Source organism: Lontra canadensis, unplaced genomic scaffold (genome assembly GCF_010015895.1).
Source record: "Lontra canadensis isolate GAN:19392208 unplaced genomic scaffold, GSC_riverotter_1.0 scaffold148, whole genome shotgun sequence".
Classification (NCBI taxonomy): domain Eukaryota; kingdom Metazoa; phylum Chordata; class Mammalia; order Carnivora; family Mustelidae; genus Lontra; species Lontra canadensis.
This window is the reverse complement of record NW_022631142.1, coordinates 1,134,615-1,156,843: the sequence shown is the minus strand read 5'-3', so window position 1 is coordinate 1,156,843 and position 22,229 is coordinate 1,134,615. Positions and strand designations below refer to the sequence as shown.

Here is a 22,229-nt window from a genome sequence, read left to right as displayed (position 1 = left end):
TCCTGGGATCGAGCCCCGCATCAGACTCTCTGCTCAGCAGGGAGCCGGCTTCCTCTTCTCTCTCTCTGCCTGCCTCTCTGCCTACTTGTAATCTCTGTCTGTCAAATAAAATAAATAAAATCTTAAAAAAAAAAAAAAGAAAAGAAAAGTGTGACAGCTGGATCTGCTAGATCAAATAATCAGTATTCGAAAGATCTAACCAAATTAGAATAAACTAAATCTATCTAACAAGATGCTTTACAGAGATCTATAGTTCTACATTCATGTTCAAAAAGACCCAAACTACTGAATTACAGGCACAGGAAAAAAGTCATTCAAAAACAAGCTAATGTAATCTCAGGGTGCATGATTAAAAATGTCCAAAAATGGAGGGGTTAGGGGGGTGGGAGATTTCAGGCTTTATGTTCATCTAAACCAACATTCACTGAGCACCTACTTTGTCCCAGACTACACCTGAAATACTGTTTTCAGTTCTAGTTCCAAGCATAAGATTCATGGCACATCCTGACAAAAACATGCAAAAGAAAATAACTAAGAACGACAACTAGTTTTTACTTATAAAGGATAAAAGCAACTGAGAGAAATTTAATCAGAAGATAATTACAACAATAATACCTAACAATTCCTTTACACTTACGTGCGGCAGTCATGGAGGTATGTCGCTTGTATCTCCCTTCAAGAAAGAATATGCTATTCAGCTGCTCGGCATGCAGTAAGCTGACAGCCTCCAGCTGCAGTCTCTTTAAGATCCCTAGAAGCTGAGACCATTGTCTTCCTGGGCAGCCAGTCCCAGCCAACAACTGGTCACATCACAGACATTTCTGTCACATGCAGGACTCTCTAATGAAGAATTTTTGCTCTAGAGTCTTCACTGTGTCTGAGACTCTGTCAGATCTGAATCATACTGAGGCCCTCCCTGCCAATTCTGTTTCCTCGCCCTTTCCTTTCATAGGAATCTTCCTCCTCCCCCATGTACCTCTTGTGTAGGAATGCAATCCAATCCAATATAATACAACTCTGATCCAGCATCTGCTTCCCGAAGAACTCAAAGTGACACATTTGGTACCAGAAATGGACTAAGAAAGCAAAAGGTAAAAACTGCGTTTGGAACCTAGATCACTTCCTATCCCACTGCAATGAGGATTTCATCCTGGGTACTATGTGAAATATGGCACAAGCTGGTGGCGCAAATGCTAAAACTTTCTCAGGAAAAGTGCTAAAACTTTCTTGGAAGAATATTCCCAAAAAGGAACACTATGACCGGTGTAATGATTCTTATGTCTGAAATATGTGAGGTGAACAACCCGTGTAAGCACAATGGAAGTGGCTAGCTGTTATGCTGCCACTAACTCCCTAGAAAGAGCAGCTAATAAACACTTAGGAACTAAGTGTCAAAGCTAGAGGCTCTGGTAGTTCAAGAGGTCCTTATGGCTTACAGTGGGAGAGCACCAAAAGATGAAGATCAAACTCAGCATAGTGATACTATCACTGTGATACTTCAAAAATGGCTGAATGCCCAGCCAGGACAGGTTTGTCATGCCAAGGTCTGGGTCCTGGTTTGGAAGACATGAAAGCATGCTAGATGGGAAAGGGGCATCTAAAACAGTTGCTCCCAAAGATTTTGGTTTTTCAGAATGCTCTGAACCCTCAGAATCTGCAGATGACATTAACACGTCCCACTATATAGGGACACACTTCAGAGGCCTCTCACCTGCAAGGCAATAAAAGGCTCTCCTCAGGAGGGACCCCCCCCCCACCTCCATGACAGTAACTAATGTTAATTAGTTGCCATGTTGCCATGACAGTAACTAATGTTAATGCTGGCAAGGATATCTTGGTCCTATTAAGGGAGAAAAGAGATAACAGCCGAAAGCTCCTGCAAGAATTTGCCAACATATACCAGCAGGATCAGAAGGAATGCTCACAGTGCTAGATTTTGAGGGAACTTAGTTAAGGAGGCCAGAATATTAGACTTATAAGGTTAAATCTGACTGGGGGTGAGGACGCCATTTCAGATATGGGGATCAACACTGTGTCAAGAACCTAGGGTTTGACATAAACTTGCTGCTACAGGGACTCCAAGAAGCCTGGAATAAAACAGTCCACGTTGAATGAAACTGAAATGGAGCACCTAGGTGGCTCAGCTGGTTAAGATCTAACTCAATCTCAGCTCAGGTCTTGATCTCATAGTCATGAGTTCAAGCCCAATGTTGAGCTCCACACTGGGCATGGAGCCTACTTTAAAAAAAAAAAAAAAAAGAAAAGAAAAGAAAAAGTGAAATGCCTGAATTGACACAGCAGAGGGGAGAACATGGGATTAAAGGGTTCAGGAAAATGGCTATGCTAGAGTGATTATGTGAGGTCAGAAGACCCACCAGAGGGACACTAGCATCACCAAGAAGTGGTTCTCTCTTCTAAAATACAGGCTGTCATAGTTTGGCTCATTGATAGCAATAGGGATAATGATGCACTAAAGCAACAGAAACCAAGAGGTGGCACTTAAAACCAGAAGCCAGTGGACCACAGTTATCATCATAACTGGCAAGATAGGAAAGAGCCAATAAACCTTGACCCACAGGGAGCTGTAGAGATAGTTAACAAAACACAGCGTCATTAGAGCAAAATAGGTAGTCAATAGTGTTGCTTAATATATACAATCAAGGGGCACCTGGGTGGCTCAGTGGGTTAAAGCCTCTGCCTTCGGCTCAGGTCATGATCTCAGAGTCCTGGGATCAAGCCCCACATCTGGCTCTCTGCTCAGCAGGGAGCCTGCTTCCTCCTCTCTCTCTGCCTGCCTCTCTGCCTACTAGTAATCTCTGTCTGTCAAATAAATAAATAAAATCTTTAAAAAAAATATATATATATATACATATATATATACAATCAAAATAAGGCAAGAATGTATAAGCACAAGGCTGAATGGTGGCCTCAATAAAAAAAACTACGATGGGGGCACCCAGGTGGCTCAGTGGGTTAAGCCTCTGCCTTCAGTTCAGGTCATGATCTCAGAGTCCTGGGATCGAGCCCTGAATCGGGCTCTCTGCTCAGCAGGAAGCCTGCTTCCCCCTCTCTCTGCCTGCCTCTCTGCCTACTTGTGATTTCTCTCTCTGTCAAATAAATAAATAAAATCTAAAAAAAAAAAAACAAAAAAAAAAAACCCTACCATCCCTTGCCTAATTCCTATTCCTGATCTAGTTTTCAGATCCAGACCCACCAGCTTAGAGAGATGGCTGGTTCCCCAGCAGCAAGGACATATGTATGTGTGCATATATATATATACATATATATATAAATGATTATCCCTAAGTTCTTCTCCAATGACACCTATGCCTATTTACTCCAGTGACTATACAGCAGGAAAAAGAAAACACCCAGACATTTAAAGAACTCTTGGTCAGAGAGTCTGAGTTGATGTTGATATCGACACCTGGAACATCATTATTCCCCTATTATAGGAACTAAGCAATAAATGGAGTTCTGGCCAAACTCCAGCTTATAGTGGGTCTACATACCCACCTACCAGTCATTTTTCCAGGCCCTGAATATAACAAGATTGGCATCCTTGGAAGTTGGCGAAATCCCCACCCTGAGTCCTTGGCCTCTGGAGTAAGAACTATGATAACGGAAAAAGTGAGGTGAAACCTGCAACTATCTAAACGTCTCCCCACACCTTGACCAAATAGTAAATCAAAAACAGTACTTTATAGGGGGGAGAAAGTAAGAGGAAGAGCAGAGTTTAGTGCCACCCTTAGGATCTCAAAGATGCAGGGGTAGTGGTCCCTTTCATATGTTTGTTTAATGCCTCTGCAGGAACCAGCTGGATCCTGGGGAATGATTAGAGACTACCACAAGCTCAACCAAGTAGTAGCCGTGACCACACTGCCCCTACCAAATGTAATATGTTTGCTATACCTGATAAATATATACAGCCTCAGGTGTATGACATGCAACTAATGATTTGGCATATGAGTTCTTTTCTATCCCAATCGGAAACAGTTCCTTTCACGTGGAATAAACAACAGTATATATTCACAGTTTTGCCTCAGGGCTATATTAATTCTCCTATTCTGTCATAATAAACTCCGAAAAGAACTAGATTCAAAACAGCACATTGATCCATTTAATCATGCTGATCATGCAAAATAAACAAGAGATGCCTAGCACACTGAAGTATATGGTAAGGTACATGTGCTCCAAAGGGCAGGAGAAAAACTCTACAAGGATCTGAGGATATGCCATTTAAGTGAAGTTTTAGGAATTCAGGAGTTCACAGTCATGCCAACCCATCCACCCCAAAGCAAAAGACAAACTGCTGCATCTTGCATCTCCCACTACAAAAAAGGAATCACAACATCTGGTAGGCTTCTTCAGACTTTAGGGGCAACACATTCTATAGATAGGACTATTGCTGTAACCCATGTACTGAATGATATGGAAGGCTTACTCCCAGTTTTGAGTAGGAAACAACGCTACAGCAGGTCCAGGTTGTAGTATGAGCAGTCCCTATCCTGTTGGAGGTCTAAATATTGGGAAAGATACAGTAGTTTATAGCAAGCCTTAATGGGAGAATCACAATGCAGGCATGCTACTAGGCTCTGGAAAGAAATTGCTTGACCATTGCGCACTACATGTCCAGAAGTGCTCATAATGAGCTGGGTTCAAAGGGACTCTCCAAGTTATAAAGTCAAGTGAGCTCAGAAACAATCCATTATGAGATGGAAATGGTACATCAAAAATCAAACCCAAGTGGGGCACCTGGGTGGTACAGCAGGTTGAGCATCCAACCCTTGGTTTCAACTTAGGTCATGATCTTGGGGTCATGAGATCCAGCCCTGCATGGGGCTCTGCACTCAGCAGGAAGTCTGCTTGGGGTTTATTTCTCTCTCTCTCCCTCTCCCCTTCCCTCTGCTCCTATGCTCATGCGTACTCTCTCTCTCTAAAAAATAAATAAATAAATAAATAAATAAATCTTAGAAAAATCAAACCCAAGCAGAACAAAAGGGCACAAGTAAGATACATAAGTAGACAGCCAAGACTTCCCTAACAACTACCAAAATTGTTCCAGCACCCATTCCTTAGTTCACATCTATAGCTGTTTGGGGAATCCTATATGACCAGCTCAAGGAAGAGATAAAAGCCAAAGCTTCGCTTACAAATAGCTTATAAATGGCTCAGTATGTGAATGCAAGCTGAAAAAAGAAACAACAGCTTCATTACAGCCACACTTAGGGCTGACCTTGACAGTGGAAAGGGAAGATCTTCCCAAGGATAGAGCTTCAAATGAGGCATCTGGTCATAACTTTGTGTAAAAAGAAAAATGGCCAGAGGTGAGAATATATACAGACTCATGGGCAATTGCAAATGTACTGGTTAACTGGTCAGGGGCCTTTAAGGAAAAAGACTACAAATTATTATAAGAAGGCATTGGTGGAGGCAAATGAATGAACACAGGGAAATGTGTAACAGTGATAAAGTGTGAAAATTCTTTTCACATGTTAATGCTCCCTAAGAAGCATCCAATGTCGAAGAGACACTGAATAACCAAGTGAACAAAATGACTCAGAGAGTTGACATGAGCCACCCCAGAACTGGCATGATGGGGACATGAATAAAGTAGCCAGTGTGGCAGAAACCAAAATAGAAGCAAAGAAGGAGGCATGGACTCCCACTTACCAAGGCCCAATCAGGCTACCGCCCTCTCCGAACATCCAATTTGCAAGTAACAGAGACCAACACTGAGCCCCCAATATAGCACTACGCCTCAAGCTGACCTACCAGTTACCACATCATATTCATTCCATCTTGAAAAGGGCAGCATTTGATCACCACAGGTATTCAACAGATACTTATTCCAAGTATGGGCTTTCCTTTCCTGTACATAGAGCCCCAGCCATACCACTAGCAAAGGGCTTACAGAGTACCTAATCCACAGACATGGAATCCCATATAACATAGCATCTAACCAAGGGAATCACTTCACAACGAAGGATTGTGGCAGTAGGCCCATAACCATGGGCTCCAGTGGTCTTATCACATAATAGCACCATACAAAAGCATCCAGCCTTATAGAATATTGAAATGGCCTACTGAAGACACAGCTGATACACCACCTCAGAGATAAGAATGGTGTGCTATCCTCTAGGATACACCAAATGCACTGATTCAGAGCCATGCTCCCAGTAGGATGAACACACAGGTCTGAGAACCCAACAGGTAAAAGCAGAAATGGCCCCTACGTACCATCATTTCCAATGATCCACTGGAAGACTTTATATTTTCCATCTGTACGATGCTGGGCTCCAGAGTTAGAGATCCTGGGCATACTTTTGCCAGATGACATGTCAAGGGTCATACTGAGCTATAAGTTATAGCTGTAGCCAGTGCATTTGGGACTCTGTGTCCCTGGACCAAGAGGCAAGAAGAGAAATCACCATCATGTCAGGGTAAATAACCCTCATCCTCAGATGGAAGTAGATCTGCTGTTACACAACAAGAGCAAGAAAGAGTATACATGGGACTCAGATGATCCATCTGAGGGGATCCAACTGGGCAGGGGATTGATACTTCCCTGCCCAGTTGTGACTATGAGTGGACTAATGCAACCACTCCAGCCTGAGAACAGTATGGTTCTCAGATACCTCAAAAATGAGGGGTGGGTCATATCAGTAGGTAAACCACCCAGACCAACAGAAATGATAGCTAATGACACGGGAGTTTAGACTGAATAGTGGAGGAGACAATGAGAACCACTGTAGTCCTGAGACCAGCTACACAATGGGGGCTTAAGCCTATCTCACTAACCCACTTCTTTGAAGTTTCCCATCAAGAAGAGAAGTCCAGGGTATCTGGCTGGTTCATTCAGTGGGGCATGAGACTCTTGATCTCAGAGCTGCCAGTTTGATCCCGACGTGGGTATAGAGATTACTTTAAAAATAAAATATTAAGGGGCACCTGGGTGGCTCAGTGGGTTAAGCCTCTGTCTTCAGCTCAGGTCATGATCTCAGGGTCCTGGGATAGAGCCTGCTTCCCCCTGTCTCTTTGCCTGCCTCTCTGCCTACTTGTGATCTTTCTCTCTGTCAAATACATAAATAAAATATTTTTTAAAAAATAAATAAATAAAAATAAAATACTAAAATAAGAGAGAGAGAGGGAAGTCCATGCAACGCTGCAAGAGCTGCTTTCAGAAAATGTTTGGAGACCTAGATCCTGCAAGACAAGAAATGGACTGTGGCAATTACTTGGATCTCCCTTCAAGAAAGAACTTGCATTTAAAAGAAAAAAAAGGGGTGCCTGGGTGGCTCAGTGGGTTAAAGCCTCTGCCTTCGGCTCAGGTCATGATCTCGGGGTCCTGGGATCGAGGCCCACGTCGGGCTCTCTGCTCAGCGGGGAGCCTGCTTCCCTCTCTCTCTCTCTCTGCCTGCCTCTCTGCCTACTTGCGATCTCTCTCTGTCAAATAAATAAAATCTTAAAAAAAAAAAAAAAAAGAAAAGAAAAGAAAAAAAGAAGAGTGCCTGGGTGGCTCAGTTGGTTTAGCAACCAACTTTTGATCTCAGCTCAGGTCTTGATCTCAGGATCATGAGTTCAAGCCCTGCATTTATAAAAATAAAAAAATAAAAGAACAGGCACCTGGGTGGCTCAGTGGGTTAAAGCCTCTGCCTTTGGCTCAGGTCATGATCCCAGGGTCCTGGGATCAAGCCCCACATCAGGCTCTCTGATCAGCAGGGAGCCTGCTTCCCTTCCTCTCTCTCTCCGCCTGCCTCTCTGCCTACTTATGATCTCTCTCCATCAAATAAATAAATAAAATCTTTAAAAATAAATAAATAAAAATGAAAGAAGAAAGAACAAACTTGCATTCAGATGCATGGAGACAGTTAGCTAACGGCCTCCAGCTGTTCATCTTAGCTTTCCACCTGAGTCCAGACTCTTCTGGGGAAGCTCTGAGCCTGTGACTAAATATGGTGGGTATACCAGAACCTAGCCATTTCTTACCAATGCAGAACTCCTCTAACAGGTGATCTTTGCTCTGGAGCTCCCCGTTGGATTGGTGGAGTTTTGCTGTTGTTTTTTTAATCTATATCATAGATTGAGGCTCTTGTAGGTCAGTTCAGCTTGTACTCCCTTTTCTTCCACTGCATTATCTACCCCCCATAAAATCTCTCACACTATAGGGGCGCCTGGGTGGCTCAGTGGGTTAGGCTGCTGCCTTCGGCTCAGGTCATGATCTCAGGGTCCTGGGATTGAGTCCCGCGTCGGGCTCTCTGCTCAACAAGGAGCCTGCTTTTCTCTCTCTCTCTCTCTCTCTCTCTCTCTGCCTGCCTCTCTGTCTACTTGTGATCTCTCTCTGTCAAATCAATAAATAAAATCTTTAAAAAAAAAAAAATCTCTCACACTATAAAGTCCATCTCAATATCTGCTTCCCAAGGGACAAAAAAGCAACATTCTATGTAATTAGCTCTTTTATTAATCATTTCATTTAACTAAGGTATTCCTGCTATTCCCATTTCACAGATGAGAAAACTGGGGCACAGAGAAGTTAAGTAACTCACCCAAGATCACATAGTAAAAGCAGTAGAACTAAAATTTGAATCCAGGCAGTCTGATTCCAAAGCCTGAGCTTTCAATCACTATGCTAGCAAAGGCATCTTCAGGTATTAAGATGAGAGTAATTATATATTTTACATAATTTTAGGAAGCAAAACAACAAAAGGACAGATATTAAAGAAAAACAGCATTTGGCTAAATATAAAAGAATTTTTTCTAATAAGTTATCAGTAACGAACAACAAAAGAGGTGCTTCAGGATGTAATCAGGGCCTATCACCTGAGTGTTGAAATAGTCATGGATATTGTGAGAAGCTTTATAAAACAGAAAAAACTTCACCTAAATCAGTAAAAGATGCACTGCTAAGTATTACGTGGAAGAAGGGGGTCACCAGTCAATAAACTAGATAATATATTGCTGAACGAAGTTAAACCACTTTCTTTAACTCCTCAATTTTTAAAACGCTAAAATAGGGGCACCTGGGTGGCTCAGTCTGTCAGGCAACTGCCTTCAGCTCAGGTCATGATCCTGGAGTAAAGGATCGAGTCCCCCACAACTGGCTCCCTGCTCAGCAGGGAGTCTGCTTCTCCCTCTGACCCTCCCCCCCATGCTCTCTCTCTCCCTCTCAAATAAAGTCTTTTTTTTTTAAGATTTTATTTATTTATTTGACAGAGATCACAAGTAGGCAGAGAGATAGGCAGAGAGAAAAAGGGGGAAGCAGGCTCCCTGCCCAGCAGAGAGCCCGATGCGGGGCTCGATCCCAGGACCCTGGGATCATGACCTGAACTAAAGACAGAGGCTCTAACCCACTGAGCCACCCAGGCGCCCCTCAAATAAACTCTTTAAAAAATAAAAATAAAAAATAAAGGGGCGACTGGGTGGCTCAGTGGGTTAAAGCCTCTGCCTTCGGCTCAGGTCATGATCCCAGGGTCCTGGGATCGAGCCCCGCATCAGGCTCTCTGCTCAGCCGGGAGCCTGCTTCCTCCTCTCTCTCTGCCTGCCTCTCTGCCTCCTTGTGATTTCTGTCTGTCAAATAAATAAATAAATCTTTAAAAAATAATAATAATCAAAAATAAAAATAAAAAATAAAAACAAAATAAAATACTAAAGTGTATTTATAAACTCTATCTGAGGGATATAGTTTACTGAAAAACCCAAACTTATTTGACTTAAGAATACTTTCTTGCTTCCAGCCCAGAACAATTTAGTTCCAAAGTCAAAATTCACTGCTCAAGGTCTCCAGAAGCTAATGAGGAAAAGAATGACAATTTTCTAGCTGGTTAACAATTTTCCAAATAGTGAAAACATCACCTATCTACCTATATGTCAAAATAATCATCTCTAACACCTTGAGGGTAGAAAGGTTATATAAAATTTCTATCACTAAACTGCATTTCATTCTTTTTTAATGCAAAGCATGCCTTTCTTTGTTTTATCAACAAACTCTCTAAAGATCTACAATAATGGGTTCACATTTTAATTACCGAATTCTCACTTTATGAGCACTACAAAAGCTTTATTTCAAGTGTGCTACTGGTGACCTGGTTATTTTCATGTAACAGCTCTAGATGCTTTTTTCTCAACTATCACAAGAAACGACAGAAGAATGGGAGTAACAGGTATGGAGGGAAAAAGCAAGAGTTAAAACTACTCATCCAGCTAATTCCCCGAGTTTCTGTGTCTTTATTTAGAAATACAGTCTCTTTACTCATTACAGGGGAAATTTCTATGTAAATTACAGTCCCTTGTTTTACTTCCCCTATTTTTCTTAGCCCATTGCCACCTGTTCTCTTTCTTCATTAATGATACTATCACCATGGCCTGGAGCTGTCCATACGCCATCTATTTTTTCATTCAGTTCCCTGGAAATCTCAACGGAATATTAAATGTGGAAGGGACATTAACATCTAGTCCACCACTCATTTTCAGATGAGAGAAATGATGCCCAGACATCAGTTATTACTATTTTTCTAACAATAGCAAATCAGTTATCTATTTCAAAAATATATACACGAAAGCTGAAATTCCCAAAATACACTTACACATTCTTTTTTTGAGAGAGCAAGCAAGCAAGCACAGAAGAAGGGCAGAGGGAGAAGAGAGAGAATCTCATGCAGGGACAGAAGAAGGGCAGAGGGAGAAGAGAGAGAATCTCATGCAGGGTTCGATCCCAGGACCCCAAGATCATCACTGGAGGTGAAACCAAGAGTCAGACCCCAAGCTGACTGAACTACCCAGACACCCCACATTTTTTTCTCATACAAAAAGCTACATGCCAGTAGTATACTTCAAAGGCAAATGCCACCAAAGTCAACCAACTAAACTTGAGCTCTCCTAATATGAATACTTCCTAAAGCACTACGGAATTTTTTTTTTTTTTTTAAGAGGGAGAGAGAGAGGCAGGGAGAGGGGCAGAGGGAGAGAGAGACCCCCAGAAGACTCTCCGCTGAGCACAGAGCTCAACTGAGGGCTTGATCTCTGGACCCTAAGATCATGACCTGAGCCAAAATCAAGAGTCCACACTTAACCAACTGAGCCACCCAGACACTGCCGGATTATCTTAAGATAAAACAAATACAAAACACGTGGAGAGGGTCACATGATGAAAAAGACTGTAGACTTTGTAGTCAGAGACATATGGTTTGAATCATGGATGTAGGCTTAGGAAAGTCAATAAAAATCCCCATGCTAGTTACCTTAGCTATAAAATGTGCATGACACTATGAATATTATAGGGTCATTTTAAGAATTAGAAAGAATATATGTGAAATACCTACCAGAAAGCACATAGTGGACAAAAATTTTATATTACACAAATAAGTAATACAAGGCAAAAGAAATCAAGGAAAACTCCATAAACACGGAATCTCTTTTTTGGCAGGTGGGATAGGGGGCCTCCATGCCCAACGTAGAGCCCAAGGCAAGACTTGAACTCATGACTCTGAGATCAAGACCTGAGCTGAAATCAAGAGTCTGGTGCTTAACGGACTGAGCCACGTAGGCATCCCAAACCTGGAATCTTTAAAAGGCAGGATAGTGGGGTATAGAGAAATAGGAAGTGAGGCACGATGATGCTGGGACCAATTAGGAAGGACTATGCCAGATTAAAGAATCTAAACCTTGCTTTTTACTTATTTTTAACAACTGATAATTTATTTAAAAGGCTGATTTAAGTATCTGCAATAGTGACTTCAACATTGACTCCTGGCTCAATACTGACCAAGGTAATCTGTTTAACAATCTCTCAAGGACTGTAGATATCAATGAGTCACTTGTAGATCCTCATCTGAAAACAATCCCAAATCTTAGAAGCTTCACCACAATAAGAAAGTTTTTCTTGCAGTGATTCTCAGAGTCTTGATGGGCACCAGAACTGGTCCTTTCACCTTGAGATTCTTTTCCTTTAAACCTCTGATCAAGTCAGCGCACACGTTCTCCAAGTACTTAGGCTGTGGCTGATCAGATCTAATTGGATGAATCACCACCTCGGGTTCCACGGGGGCCTTCCCGGTGTCTTTAAAAGCCATGGCTGTAACAGGCGTGCAGCTTCCTGATAGACTTGTTCTTGGTGAGAGGGAGCAAACAGTGGTGAGTCAGGAGCAGGAGCCGGGTGCCCAAAGCTGTAGCTGCAGTAACATCTCCCTCGCAGAGCTCAACCTTCTTTTTTACACATAAAGCAGAACCTTCCAAGAATGACCTCACAATAATCTCAAAAATAGTTTGCTTCAGGGGCGCCTGGGTGGCTCAGTGGTTAAAGCCTCTGCCTTTAGCTCAGCTCATGATTCCAGGGTGTGGGATCGAGCCCAGCAGGGAGCCTGCTTCCTCCTCACTCTCTGCCTACTTGTGATCTCTGTCAAATAAATAAATAAAATTTTTCAAAAAAAAAAAAATAGTTTACTTCAGCTACTAATTAAAAACAAAAACAGACGCCTGGGTAGTTCAGTCGGTTAAGCATCTGCCTTCAGTGGCTCAGGTCATAATCCCAGGATCCTGGGATCAAGCTGGTCAGGCTCCCTGCTCAGAGGGGGTCCTCTGCCCCTCTCTATCTCCCCACACTCCCAACATCTCCCCTTATGTTCACTGTTTTTCTCTCTCTCTCTCAAATAAATTTTTTTTTAAAAAGTACAAAAACAACACCAAACACCTATGGGTAGTTTTATCACCAGAATCACAAAAATGTTTAGATGACGTATTCTTAAGTTTTAAGGATTTTCTCAAACTGGCAGTATTCTGCTTCAATTACTTTTTAAGTGCTGTTTCTCTTGTTCAATCGAAAATGAAAAATGGAAGCTACAATTTACATAAACCCTGACAATATTTCCACAAAATTTTTAAACTGCTTGTTATTTTAGTAAAGAGAATTTTGAGAGAGCCAAGGTCCTGCTTAGATATAATATCAAAAACATATACCATTTACTCTTTCTTCATTTTAATAAAACAAACTCTGGCAGATAAACTAAAACACTTTAACCATGAGAGGTTAGAAAAGAATCATATTATAGGAGCACCTGGCTGGCTCAGTCTATAGAGCATGCAACTCTTGATCTCAGGGTTGTGAGTTTGAGGCCCATCTTGGGTGTAGCAATTACTCAAAAATAAAATCTTAGGGCGCCTGCGTGGCTCAGTTGGTTAAATGTCTGCCTTTGGCTCAGGTCATGACCACAGGGTCCTGGGATCGAGCCCCACATTAGGCTCTGTGCTCCATGGAAATCCTGCTTCTCCCCTCTCCCTCTGCTGCTTCCCCTGCTTGTGTGTGCTCTTTCTGTCAGATAAACAAAATCTTTAAAAAATAAAAAACTAATAATAATAAATAGGGGCACCTGGGTGGCTCAGTGGTTGAGCATCTGCCTTCAGCTCAGGTCATGATCCCAGGATCCTGGGATGGAGTCCTACGTCAGGCCCCCTGCTCGGCAGGAAGCCTGCTCCTCCCTTTCCCACTCCCCCTGCTTGTGTTCCCTCTCTCATGGTGTCTGTCAAATAAAATCTTTAAAAATAAGTAAATAAATAAATAAATAAAATCTTTAAAAAACCTTTAAAAAAAAAGGAACCATATTACAAGCAGAAATGCATACCTCTTCATTAATCTTAATTTGAAAGGCTCCAAAACTATTGTTTTTCTTAATTTTCTACAGAAATTATGACATTCAAAACAACTAAAAGACCGTATAACAAACCAGTGAGGCCTTTTAGCTCACTCAGTTCAAAGACCTAAAACATCCTTTTAGCTCACTCAGCTGAAAGACCTAAAAGTGATCCTAATCAGGTGAGAAAATACTGAGGGTGATCCACTGTATATAGAATGAAGGTTCAAAACTTGCACTTTGTTCAAAGGATAGTTCCCTGAAGTATTTCCTAACTAGTTTGAAAAAAACTTTAGAATCGTTAGCAAGTCATTATTGCTGACTTTAAACTGTGTCCTCAAAACCTCATATAAAAGCTTTAATATCTTAAATGGGAACAAACAATAACAGACTATACTATGAATAATGATAAAGAATAGAGGTGTTCAGCTGGCACAGTCCGTGGAACATGTGACTCTTAAACTTGAGGTGTTAGGTGTGAGCCCCACACTGGGTGTAGAGATTACTTAAAATCCTTGGGGGAGAGAAAGAATAAAGAACAATGACTAAACTGAATTTATACAGAATTACATATCATAGAGAGGTACCTGCAATCCTTAAAATCTGTCAGACCTCACTGCTTAGAAATGTTAATGGCTAAATATGCACTGGACTCTATCTTTTTAGAAATGTTTTAGCAATTAAAGGAAAACTAAACCTAACATTTACAATTGACTTTTGTTAAAAAATGTTCTTAAAAGACAACCTTTCAGTTGGAAATCCCCATACCACTATCCCCATTACCACCCAAAGTGGTTAACTAGTTTTGTCGAGTTCACTGTTTACTAAACAGTAAACTAGAAAGTTCACATATTTATCCTCAAGGCAAAAAAGACTCCTTATTATCAAAGAATCTGGCAATTCATCTGCCAAGTAAAAGCTTCACAATTTACCTAATGACTGTAAATGAAAGTTATAATCCTCAAATAGAGCCTTATCACTTCATACCCACTAGGATGGCTCTAATCAAAAAGACAGAAAATAACAAGGGTTGGTGAGGATGTGCAGAAACTAGAATCCGGGGCGCCTGGGTGGCTCAGTGGGTTAAGCCTCTGCCTCCGGCTCAGGTCATGATCCCGGAGTCCTGGGATCGAGTCCCGCATCGGGCTCTCTGCTCAGCAGGGGGCCTGCTTCCCTCTTCTCTCTCTGCCTGCTTGTGATCTCTGTCAAATAAATAAATAAAATCTTTAAAAAAAAAAAGAAAGAAAGAAACTGGAATCCTCCTACATTGCTGTTGGGAATGCAAAATGGTGCAGGTCCTCAAAAAGATTTGAAGAGTCACCTTTTGACCCTGGCAATATAACACTAGGTATGTACCCAAAACAAAGGAAAACACTTGTACGTTAAATGTTCATAGCAATATTATTAATAACAACCAAAGAGAAAAAAATAACCCAAACTGACAAAGGGATAAAAATGTGGTATATCCATATAATGGAATATCATTTGGCAGTATAAAGAGATGAAGTAGGGGCACCCGGGTGGCTCAGTGGGTTAAAGCCTCTGCCTTCGGCTCAGGTCATGATCCCAGGGTCCTGGGATCCAGCCCCGCGTCGGGCTCTCTGCTCAGCAGGGAGCCTGCTCCCCCCATCTCTCTGCCTGTCTCTCTGCCTACTTGTGATCTCTGTCTGCCAAATAAATAAATAAAAAATCTTTAAAAAAATAAAATAAAATAAAGAGATGAAGTACTGATATATGCTGCAACAAGGACAAACCCTGAAGACATTATGCTAAAAGAAAAAAACCACTCACATATCCTATAATTCCATTTATATGAAATGTCCAGAACAGATAGATAAATCCATAGAGGGCAGAAAGCACATTAGTAGTTGCCTAGGGCTGGGTAGATTGGGAGGAATTTCTTTTTGGAGTGATGAAAATGTCCAAAATTAGATGGTGGTGATATCTGCATAATTCTGAGTAGTCTAACAGCATTGAACTGTACCCTTTAAATGGATTAACTGCATGGTATCCGAAATCTATTTTTTTTTTATAAAGCTGTTCTTAAAAAAAAAAAAAGAGCCTTACCTAATATTTTAAATTTAATTGAAATACATATGTTCTTCACTTCACGTGATATTTATATTTATAATTTATAATAATTGTATATTTGATATATATTTACTTCATGTATATTAACCATATATAAGTACATATAAGTATTTATTATTTGTAATAATGCATAATAATTTATAATATAATTAATATTAAAGTTAATATTATTTTTCTAAAGTTAATATTATTTCAAATAGCCAGGAGAACCCAGGACTGAATATACCCAAACTTTTCCTAATTAATGGAAAATTCTAGACTCCTTTTACCATTTCCTTAGGTCTTATTTCCTAAGACTCCTTCCCTCAAAAGATACTAAATTTTCATTTAAGTTTAATAATCTTTAAAACCTAGGACATAGATTTACTACTTCTGTATTTTAAAAAAGGGAACAGAACTACCATGATAGATATTAAGTCACATATCCTTAAGGATAAATTATCAGAAACAATCAGAAAAAAGATGACAAATCACCACAGAACTATCAACTAAAGAAACTATTACAGTCCAAAGCCTAGAGTCACAAAAGCATTTTTAAGCTTAATTAGACAACTGTAAGGATTTTCAACTAAAAGATAATTTATAGGGAAAAAAATTAAGATTTTTACAAATGGTTCTCTAATATAAAATCCCAAATGCCTCAAGATACCCATCAACACACATTCAGTTTTCCTTTCCCTTGCCTAATATGAACCCAGTAACTTTTTCTTGATTTCAATGTGTCCAAAGAGAAATTGCCTTATCTTTACCTTATTTTATTAAAGGCTGTCAAGAAATATTTCATAAGTATAAAACATTATATACTGTTCTCATTTTTCCAACAGTTCAGTTCTATAAATGGGCTATTTATAATAATTAAAAGAAAAAAGTTTAAAATATCACTTAATTTGTAAAATAGGAAATATAAAAAGAATTTAAGTACCACTTGATCTGTAAAACAGGAAATATTTTATAAATAGCATTTTTTAATTGTTTTATTAAATAACATTTATAAAGCATAAAGCATTCCACTAATTACACCATTAAAATACTAACTCTACGATAGCTTTGTTTCTCCTTAATTTAGCAATCTCTAATAGTTCAAAAGTAATGTTGATTTTATTTCCTAGTTGACAACTGTATTAATAATGATCTTTCCAGTTCTTTCGAACAGAAGTAAACAAGTAGTATATTTTCCACTTTCAGGGTAACAATGATTTACCAGGACTCATGGGACTGAACTGTAGCTTTGATTTACACATTATATCATTTAATCATCACAACAACCCTATAAAATGGGTACTAATGGCTTCATTTTATAGAAGAATAATTGAGGCTTAAAGGGGATAGGAAAATCGTCCATGGTCCTCTAGGTCATAAAACTGAATCCCATATCTGACAGGTTATAAAAATCTAGATCTAATCTACTATAGTTTGTAAGGAAAAGTCTATGTTTTGAAAACCCTTCAGTTTTTAAATAATTTAAGTTTAATAAATGGATATTGTTTTTTATTAAAAACTAAGTATATGAACTATTTCTATTCCAAACTGCAACCATTTATCTTTTGCTGATTATTATACACTAAAAATGTTGCTCTGTATTAATGCAAGTGAGGTACACACAAGTAAAAATGATGTAAAAGTCTGAAAATGAGTAATGGAAAACAAATAAAACTCTAACAATGTAATAAGTGTACCCTATGCATAGAGAACAGCTCATTTATTCAGTAAAAATGAAATGGGAAATATGAACAACAATTATGATCAAAACTGTTTTCTATCAAAAATTTTTAAGAATTCTAAAAGTAGATGCAGTCTCTAAAAAAATCAAAGCTACTGGGTTGCCTGGGTGGCTCAGTGGGTTAAGCCTCTGCCTTCAGCTCAAGTCTCGATCCAGGGGTCCTGGGATCAGCCTCAAATCCTGCTTCCCACCCCCCCCTCTCTGCCTGCCTCTCTGCCTACTTGTGATCTCTCTCTCTGTCAAATAAATAAATAAATAAAATCTAAAAAAAAAATCAAAGCTACTATGTTTTAAGTCTCATAGAAATTCCAAACCCTTTTTTTTTTTTCTTTTTTTGCTTTTCCCAAAAGGAGGAATGGATGTGAACATTTATTGGGCACCCTCTAAGAGACAGATCCTGAGCTAATTGCTTTTTATTATTTTTATCTCATGGAACCAGTTCTACTCTGTGATGGCAACTATTACTTCGATTATTACTACGTAAGAAGCAACTCAGGATCTAAATGTTCCATTGTTCTAAGAGTTGTAATAAGGATTCCTGCCCACATCTGACTCCATACTCTGCACCACATCATGCAATTAACAACCATAAAACACCACAGATATACACACACACACACACACACACACACACACACACCCATCCCTCTAGGGACATAAGAAATAAGTTAAAATCCAGGCAATTATCTTTCTTTTTTTTTTTTTTTTAAGATTTTACTTATTTATTCAACAGAGAGAGAGAGAGGGAACACAAGCAGGGGGAGTAGGAGTGGGAGAAGCAGGCTCCCCGCTGAGCCCGGAGCCTGATGTGGGACTTGATCCCAGGATCCCTGCCTGACATCCAACAACTGAGCCACCCAGGTGCCCCCAGGCAATTATCTTTTAAACAAGATTTGTGCCTTGCAACTCCTGTATGGCCAGCACATACCAGGTGCCAAATAAAAGTTTACTGAATGGTATAAACACTAGTAGCTTAGCAACAAAGAAGAAATGGGATCTTTATTCATTCTGTCTTTCTAAGGAAGTTAATATACAACTATTGCTTACCAGGCAACATATACAACTTTCTCCTTACAGAATAAAACACTGAATCAGGAATTGGAAGAGAAGGGAATGACCACACATAAAAATTACTAATATTCTTAAAGGTCAAGCTATTGGATTAAACATTAGAAGCCTTAAAGAGAGATCAAGCATGATCTACTCAATTACAACTCTTGTCTGATGGCTGCCTTCTAAGAGTTAAACATGTTCTGCTTACACAGCTGGCTAGTTGCTAGCAGAGACCACATTTTTGTGTTACCTAGAACATCAAAGACAGGACCTGACACTTAATATTAATAGCTAAAACTTTATAAAGATCTTCTACAAATTACGAAACTGAATTAACCCTAAAAGCCTTGCAAGGTAAGTATATACCTATCTATATTTTATAGACAATGAATTCAAAGTCCAAGGAGAGATTAAGTGCAAGGTAAGTGGCCAGGTATCCTTCTATAATACCACAGCTGCCAGAAAAGGCTCTCAATATATGTTAATTGAATCAGCTATCTCTTGAAATATCCTTTTTCCTTCTACGATTGTAACACCATTATCTGTTGCTATGAAAAATGTATTGCCACTTAAGATTGATAGCTTTGCTAGAAAACAGATACTGTCATTAGGCTTAATAAGGTTTGTTAACTTTTAACTTATTCTCAAACTTTAGTAGGATGAAGAACCAGGGAGCTTGATAAAAATAACCCTTGGGCCACCATTATCCCTAAAAATTCTGATTAAAGGTACCAGGAATCTGCATATGTTAATAAGCAATCTCAGCTGATTCTAATGATGGCAGTCTTCAGAGACACACTGAGAAGAACTACTTTTGAAATTTAATCTACTCACCCCCATTTTTTTAATCAAGCCAGTTTTTTACAATTATAAATATTTAAGCAAAATCTTACAAAAACAATCCAAGGCTACTACATCTAACATGATAGGTTCTCAAAAATGTTTACTGCACCTCAGGAGCTTCCCATGCTGCACAGGAGGTAAGTCAGAGGTCTTTTAGGTAGCTAACTATGTTATTCCCTTTAAGTTGATGAATTCAACTATACCCACAATGTAATTTAGTAAAACATTTTTATATGTCTTACACAAATGACTGGATGTTAAACAGTAAAAGGGAACAGTTAACTCTGAATGTAATAGAATAATAAAATCATAATAATTGGAATAATTATTAAAGTAATAATCACAAATAATTTTTAAATCACCAATAGTCCAAGCCCATTTAAAACTTTAAATGACCATCAAAATGTACTAATTATAAAATTATGGGTGACTTTTCCCTCACTATTAAATATTTATTGAGTTGACACAGTACCTTTCTGTACTTTTCAAATTTTCTACAGTAAGCATATTTATTTTATTCACGATTATAAAAGTTTTAGAAGTACTTATTGGGGCGCCTGGGTGGCTCAGTGGGTTAAAGCCTCTGCCTTCAGCTCAGGTCATGATCCCTGAGTCCTGGGATCAAGCCCGCATCGGGCTCTCTGCTCAGCGGGGAGCCTGCTTCCCCCTCTCTCTCTGCCTGCCTCTCTGCCTACTTGTGATCTCTGTCAAATAAATAAATAAAATCTTTAAAAAAAAAAAGTACTTATTAATCCTACAATCTTCACATTCATTATAGGGAAAGCAAGAATAACCTGTAACCACATTTATCATAAACCATAAACACCCAAATACCTGACTTAAGGTATCAAACTGTAATCATTACCCTTTTTTCACACTAATACCAGAACAAATCACTTAACCTCTAAAATTTAGACTATGTCCCATTTCCATCAGGTATCTGTTATTAGTACAGTTAGCACGACTTTTTAAAATCCTCTTGCCATCTGTTCCGTGGATCTATTTAGGTGGAACATTTTTGTACCAAAAACTGAGGCATTAAAATATTTACTCTCTCTTATTAGGGAGAAGGGGAAAGACCACTATTTTAAAAAAAAACATATTTTTATAATTGTAAGTATTTCCGCACGAAACTAGGACGCGGACAAAGCTAGGATGGGGCTTTCTCCAAGGTAGACCACTCTTAGAGGCAAAATGTAATGTAATAGAAAGCGACAGGGATGAGCCGCCAGCAGGTGATGAAATTTCAGCTCAAATAAAACGCAAACGGTTGTTTTCAACCCAGTCAGACCGGTGAATGACACTCGGGAGTACGGGGGGGGGGGGCTCTCAAGGCCCCGCACTTTCCGCACTCCAATTCTCACCAGCCCTCCCGCCCCTCCCCCCCGGGGCTCTGCGGGACTCGGTAAGGGGCGCGGAGAAGCCAAGGCTGTTTGCAAACAGGCGTCCTCAGCCTCCCTCCAGGATGTACGTGCTGGGCCCCGGGTAAGAGGCTGCGCTCGGCCCGGGCCCGGGGCCAACCTGAACGGTGCCAGTGCCTCCGCCAACACACCGGGCCGCAATGGAACCGAGGCCAGGGCGAGGGCTACCCGGCGGCGCGGGGCCTAGTCGCCCCCCACGCGCCTCCCGCCTCCCGGGGGACGCGGAGACTAAGGGTTGAGGGCCCAGAGCCGCGGGGTGGGGGAGGCGGCCGCAATAGCAGGACGCCCCGTCCGCTCGGCCCGAGGGCTGCTGCCAGGGCCCTTCCCCGCGGCGGAAGGCCAGCGAGCCCGGGACCGCGTCGCGCCACACTCACCTCGAGCAGCGGCCGCCGCCGCCACAGCATGGCCGGGGGGGTCGTCCCTAAGCCGACAGCCTCCTCCGGAGGGCTCCGGCGCGGCCCCAGGCGCCGCCGCGAAGCCTCTCGATCCTAAAGGGGTTGTGGTCGCCGCTGCTACTGAGGCCCAGAGCCCGCCGAGCCTCATCGGGCTCACGGGCCGCCGCAGCCACGCGGTTCCCGGAGGAGCGCCGCTGAACCGGGCCGGGGGCGCAAGGCTGCGGCGGGACGACGGAGGTGCTGCAGGCGGGGATCCTCGGCGAAGCCTCCAGCGTCGCCGTGGCCGCTCCTGCCGCCGGCGCCGCTGGGCCACAGCGCCCCCTGGACCCCACGCCCGGCTACGGCGCCGGGACTGCGGCGGCAGCCCGGGCACGAGCGGCAGGGAACGCGGGGGAGCGCGGCCTGGGGATGGCGGGGGCCCCGCGCTGGCTGCGCTGCCCTCGGCCCCCGGCCCGCCCCCGACAATGCCTCCCAGGAGGCGGAAGCCCCTCGATCTCCCACAGACCGTGGCGGGTGCCAGCCCCACCCCCAGCCCTCAGGCCGTGAGCGCCTTTGCACCTTTTCCTTCTCTCCAGGAGGTACGTGAACGTTTCTGTCACTCGGACGTTCACCTGAGAGCAGGAGGTGAGGGAATCTGCTCGTTTTCGTCTCTCGTGATTCGAGAGGGATCCGTTGTAAGCCCCTCGGGGTGACCCAGAAACAACCTTTTTTCCATACAAACACACAAAATCCTCCCCCAAAACAGATGAATTGTCTTTGACCTTAACTTTTTTTGGATCTAGAAATTTCCTACAGATACCAAATCCTTAATCCCAAACGGCCCCAAAATTAGAAAAAAAAAAAAAATAGTAATATGCCGAGCAAGAGAATAGCCAACGGGTTGTCCTGAAATCCATAAACAACTTAAAGGTAAGAAAAAAAAACACCTATCTTTTCTAACTTACCCCCTCCCCCACCCCCTCCTCATACCTCTACTCTTTCACCCCAACCCCGGTCAAATCCCAGGTAAGCATCTGAAGGAAGGAAATGTTACCTAGCGGAGGCTGTGGAATCATTCTGTTTACAGATACCCCATTTTCGATCC

At 41.4% G+C, this 22,229-nt stretch overlaps 2 protein-coding genes and 1 pseudogene across 4 annotated transcripts in view; 1 reads left to right on the top strand and 2 right to left on the bottom strand.

Annotated features, from left to right (window-relative positions):
* The window catches only part of ZFYVE9 (zinc finger FYVE-type containing 9), a 199,929-nt gene extending 178,615 nt beyond the window's left edge, over window positions 1-21,314 (bottom strand). For all 3 annotated transcript variants that reach the window (XM_032844103.1, XM_032844102.1, XM_032844104.1), the window contains exon 1: window positions 21,125-21,314. The gene's annotated coding sequence lies outside the window, so the exon portion shown is untranslated. The remainder of the gene's footprint in view (window positions 1-21,124) is intronic.
* On the bottom strand, window positions 11,711-12,159 carry LOC116859134 (annotated as a pseudogene).
* On the top strand, window positions 12,067-21,991 carry LOC116859133 (translation initiation factor IF-2-like). The gene is made up of 3 exons (XM_032844179.1): window positions 12,067-12,109; window positions 20,615-20,907; window positions 20,998-21,991. Exons 1-3 carry the CDS (start codon window positions 12,067-12,069, stop codon window positions 21,835-21,837), a joined length of 1,176 nt encoding a protein of 391 aa, XP_032700070.1. The 3' UTR covers window positions 21,838-21,991.
* The last annotated feature ends 238 nt before the right edge of the window (window positions 21,992-22,229 follow it).

What these genes read in the sequence shown, in the direction of transcription:
- LOC116859133 (XM_032844179.1), top strand. Translation starts at nt 12,067, where the DNA reads ATGGCTGTAACAGGCGTGCAGCTTCCTGATAGACTTGTTCTTG. An exon ending in TCCTGATAGACTTGTTCTTG is followed by an intron (nt 12,110 to 20,614) that starts GTGAGAGGGAGC and finishes TTTTCAACCCAG; the next exon opens with TCAGACCGGTGAATGACACT. An exon ending in GCAATGGAACCGAGGCCAGG is followed by an intron (nt 20,908 to 20,997) that starts GCGAGGGCTACC and finishes TTGAGGGCCCAG; the next exon opens with AGCCGCGGGGTGGGGGAGGC.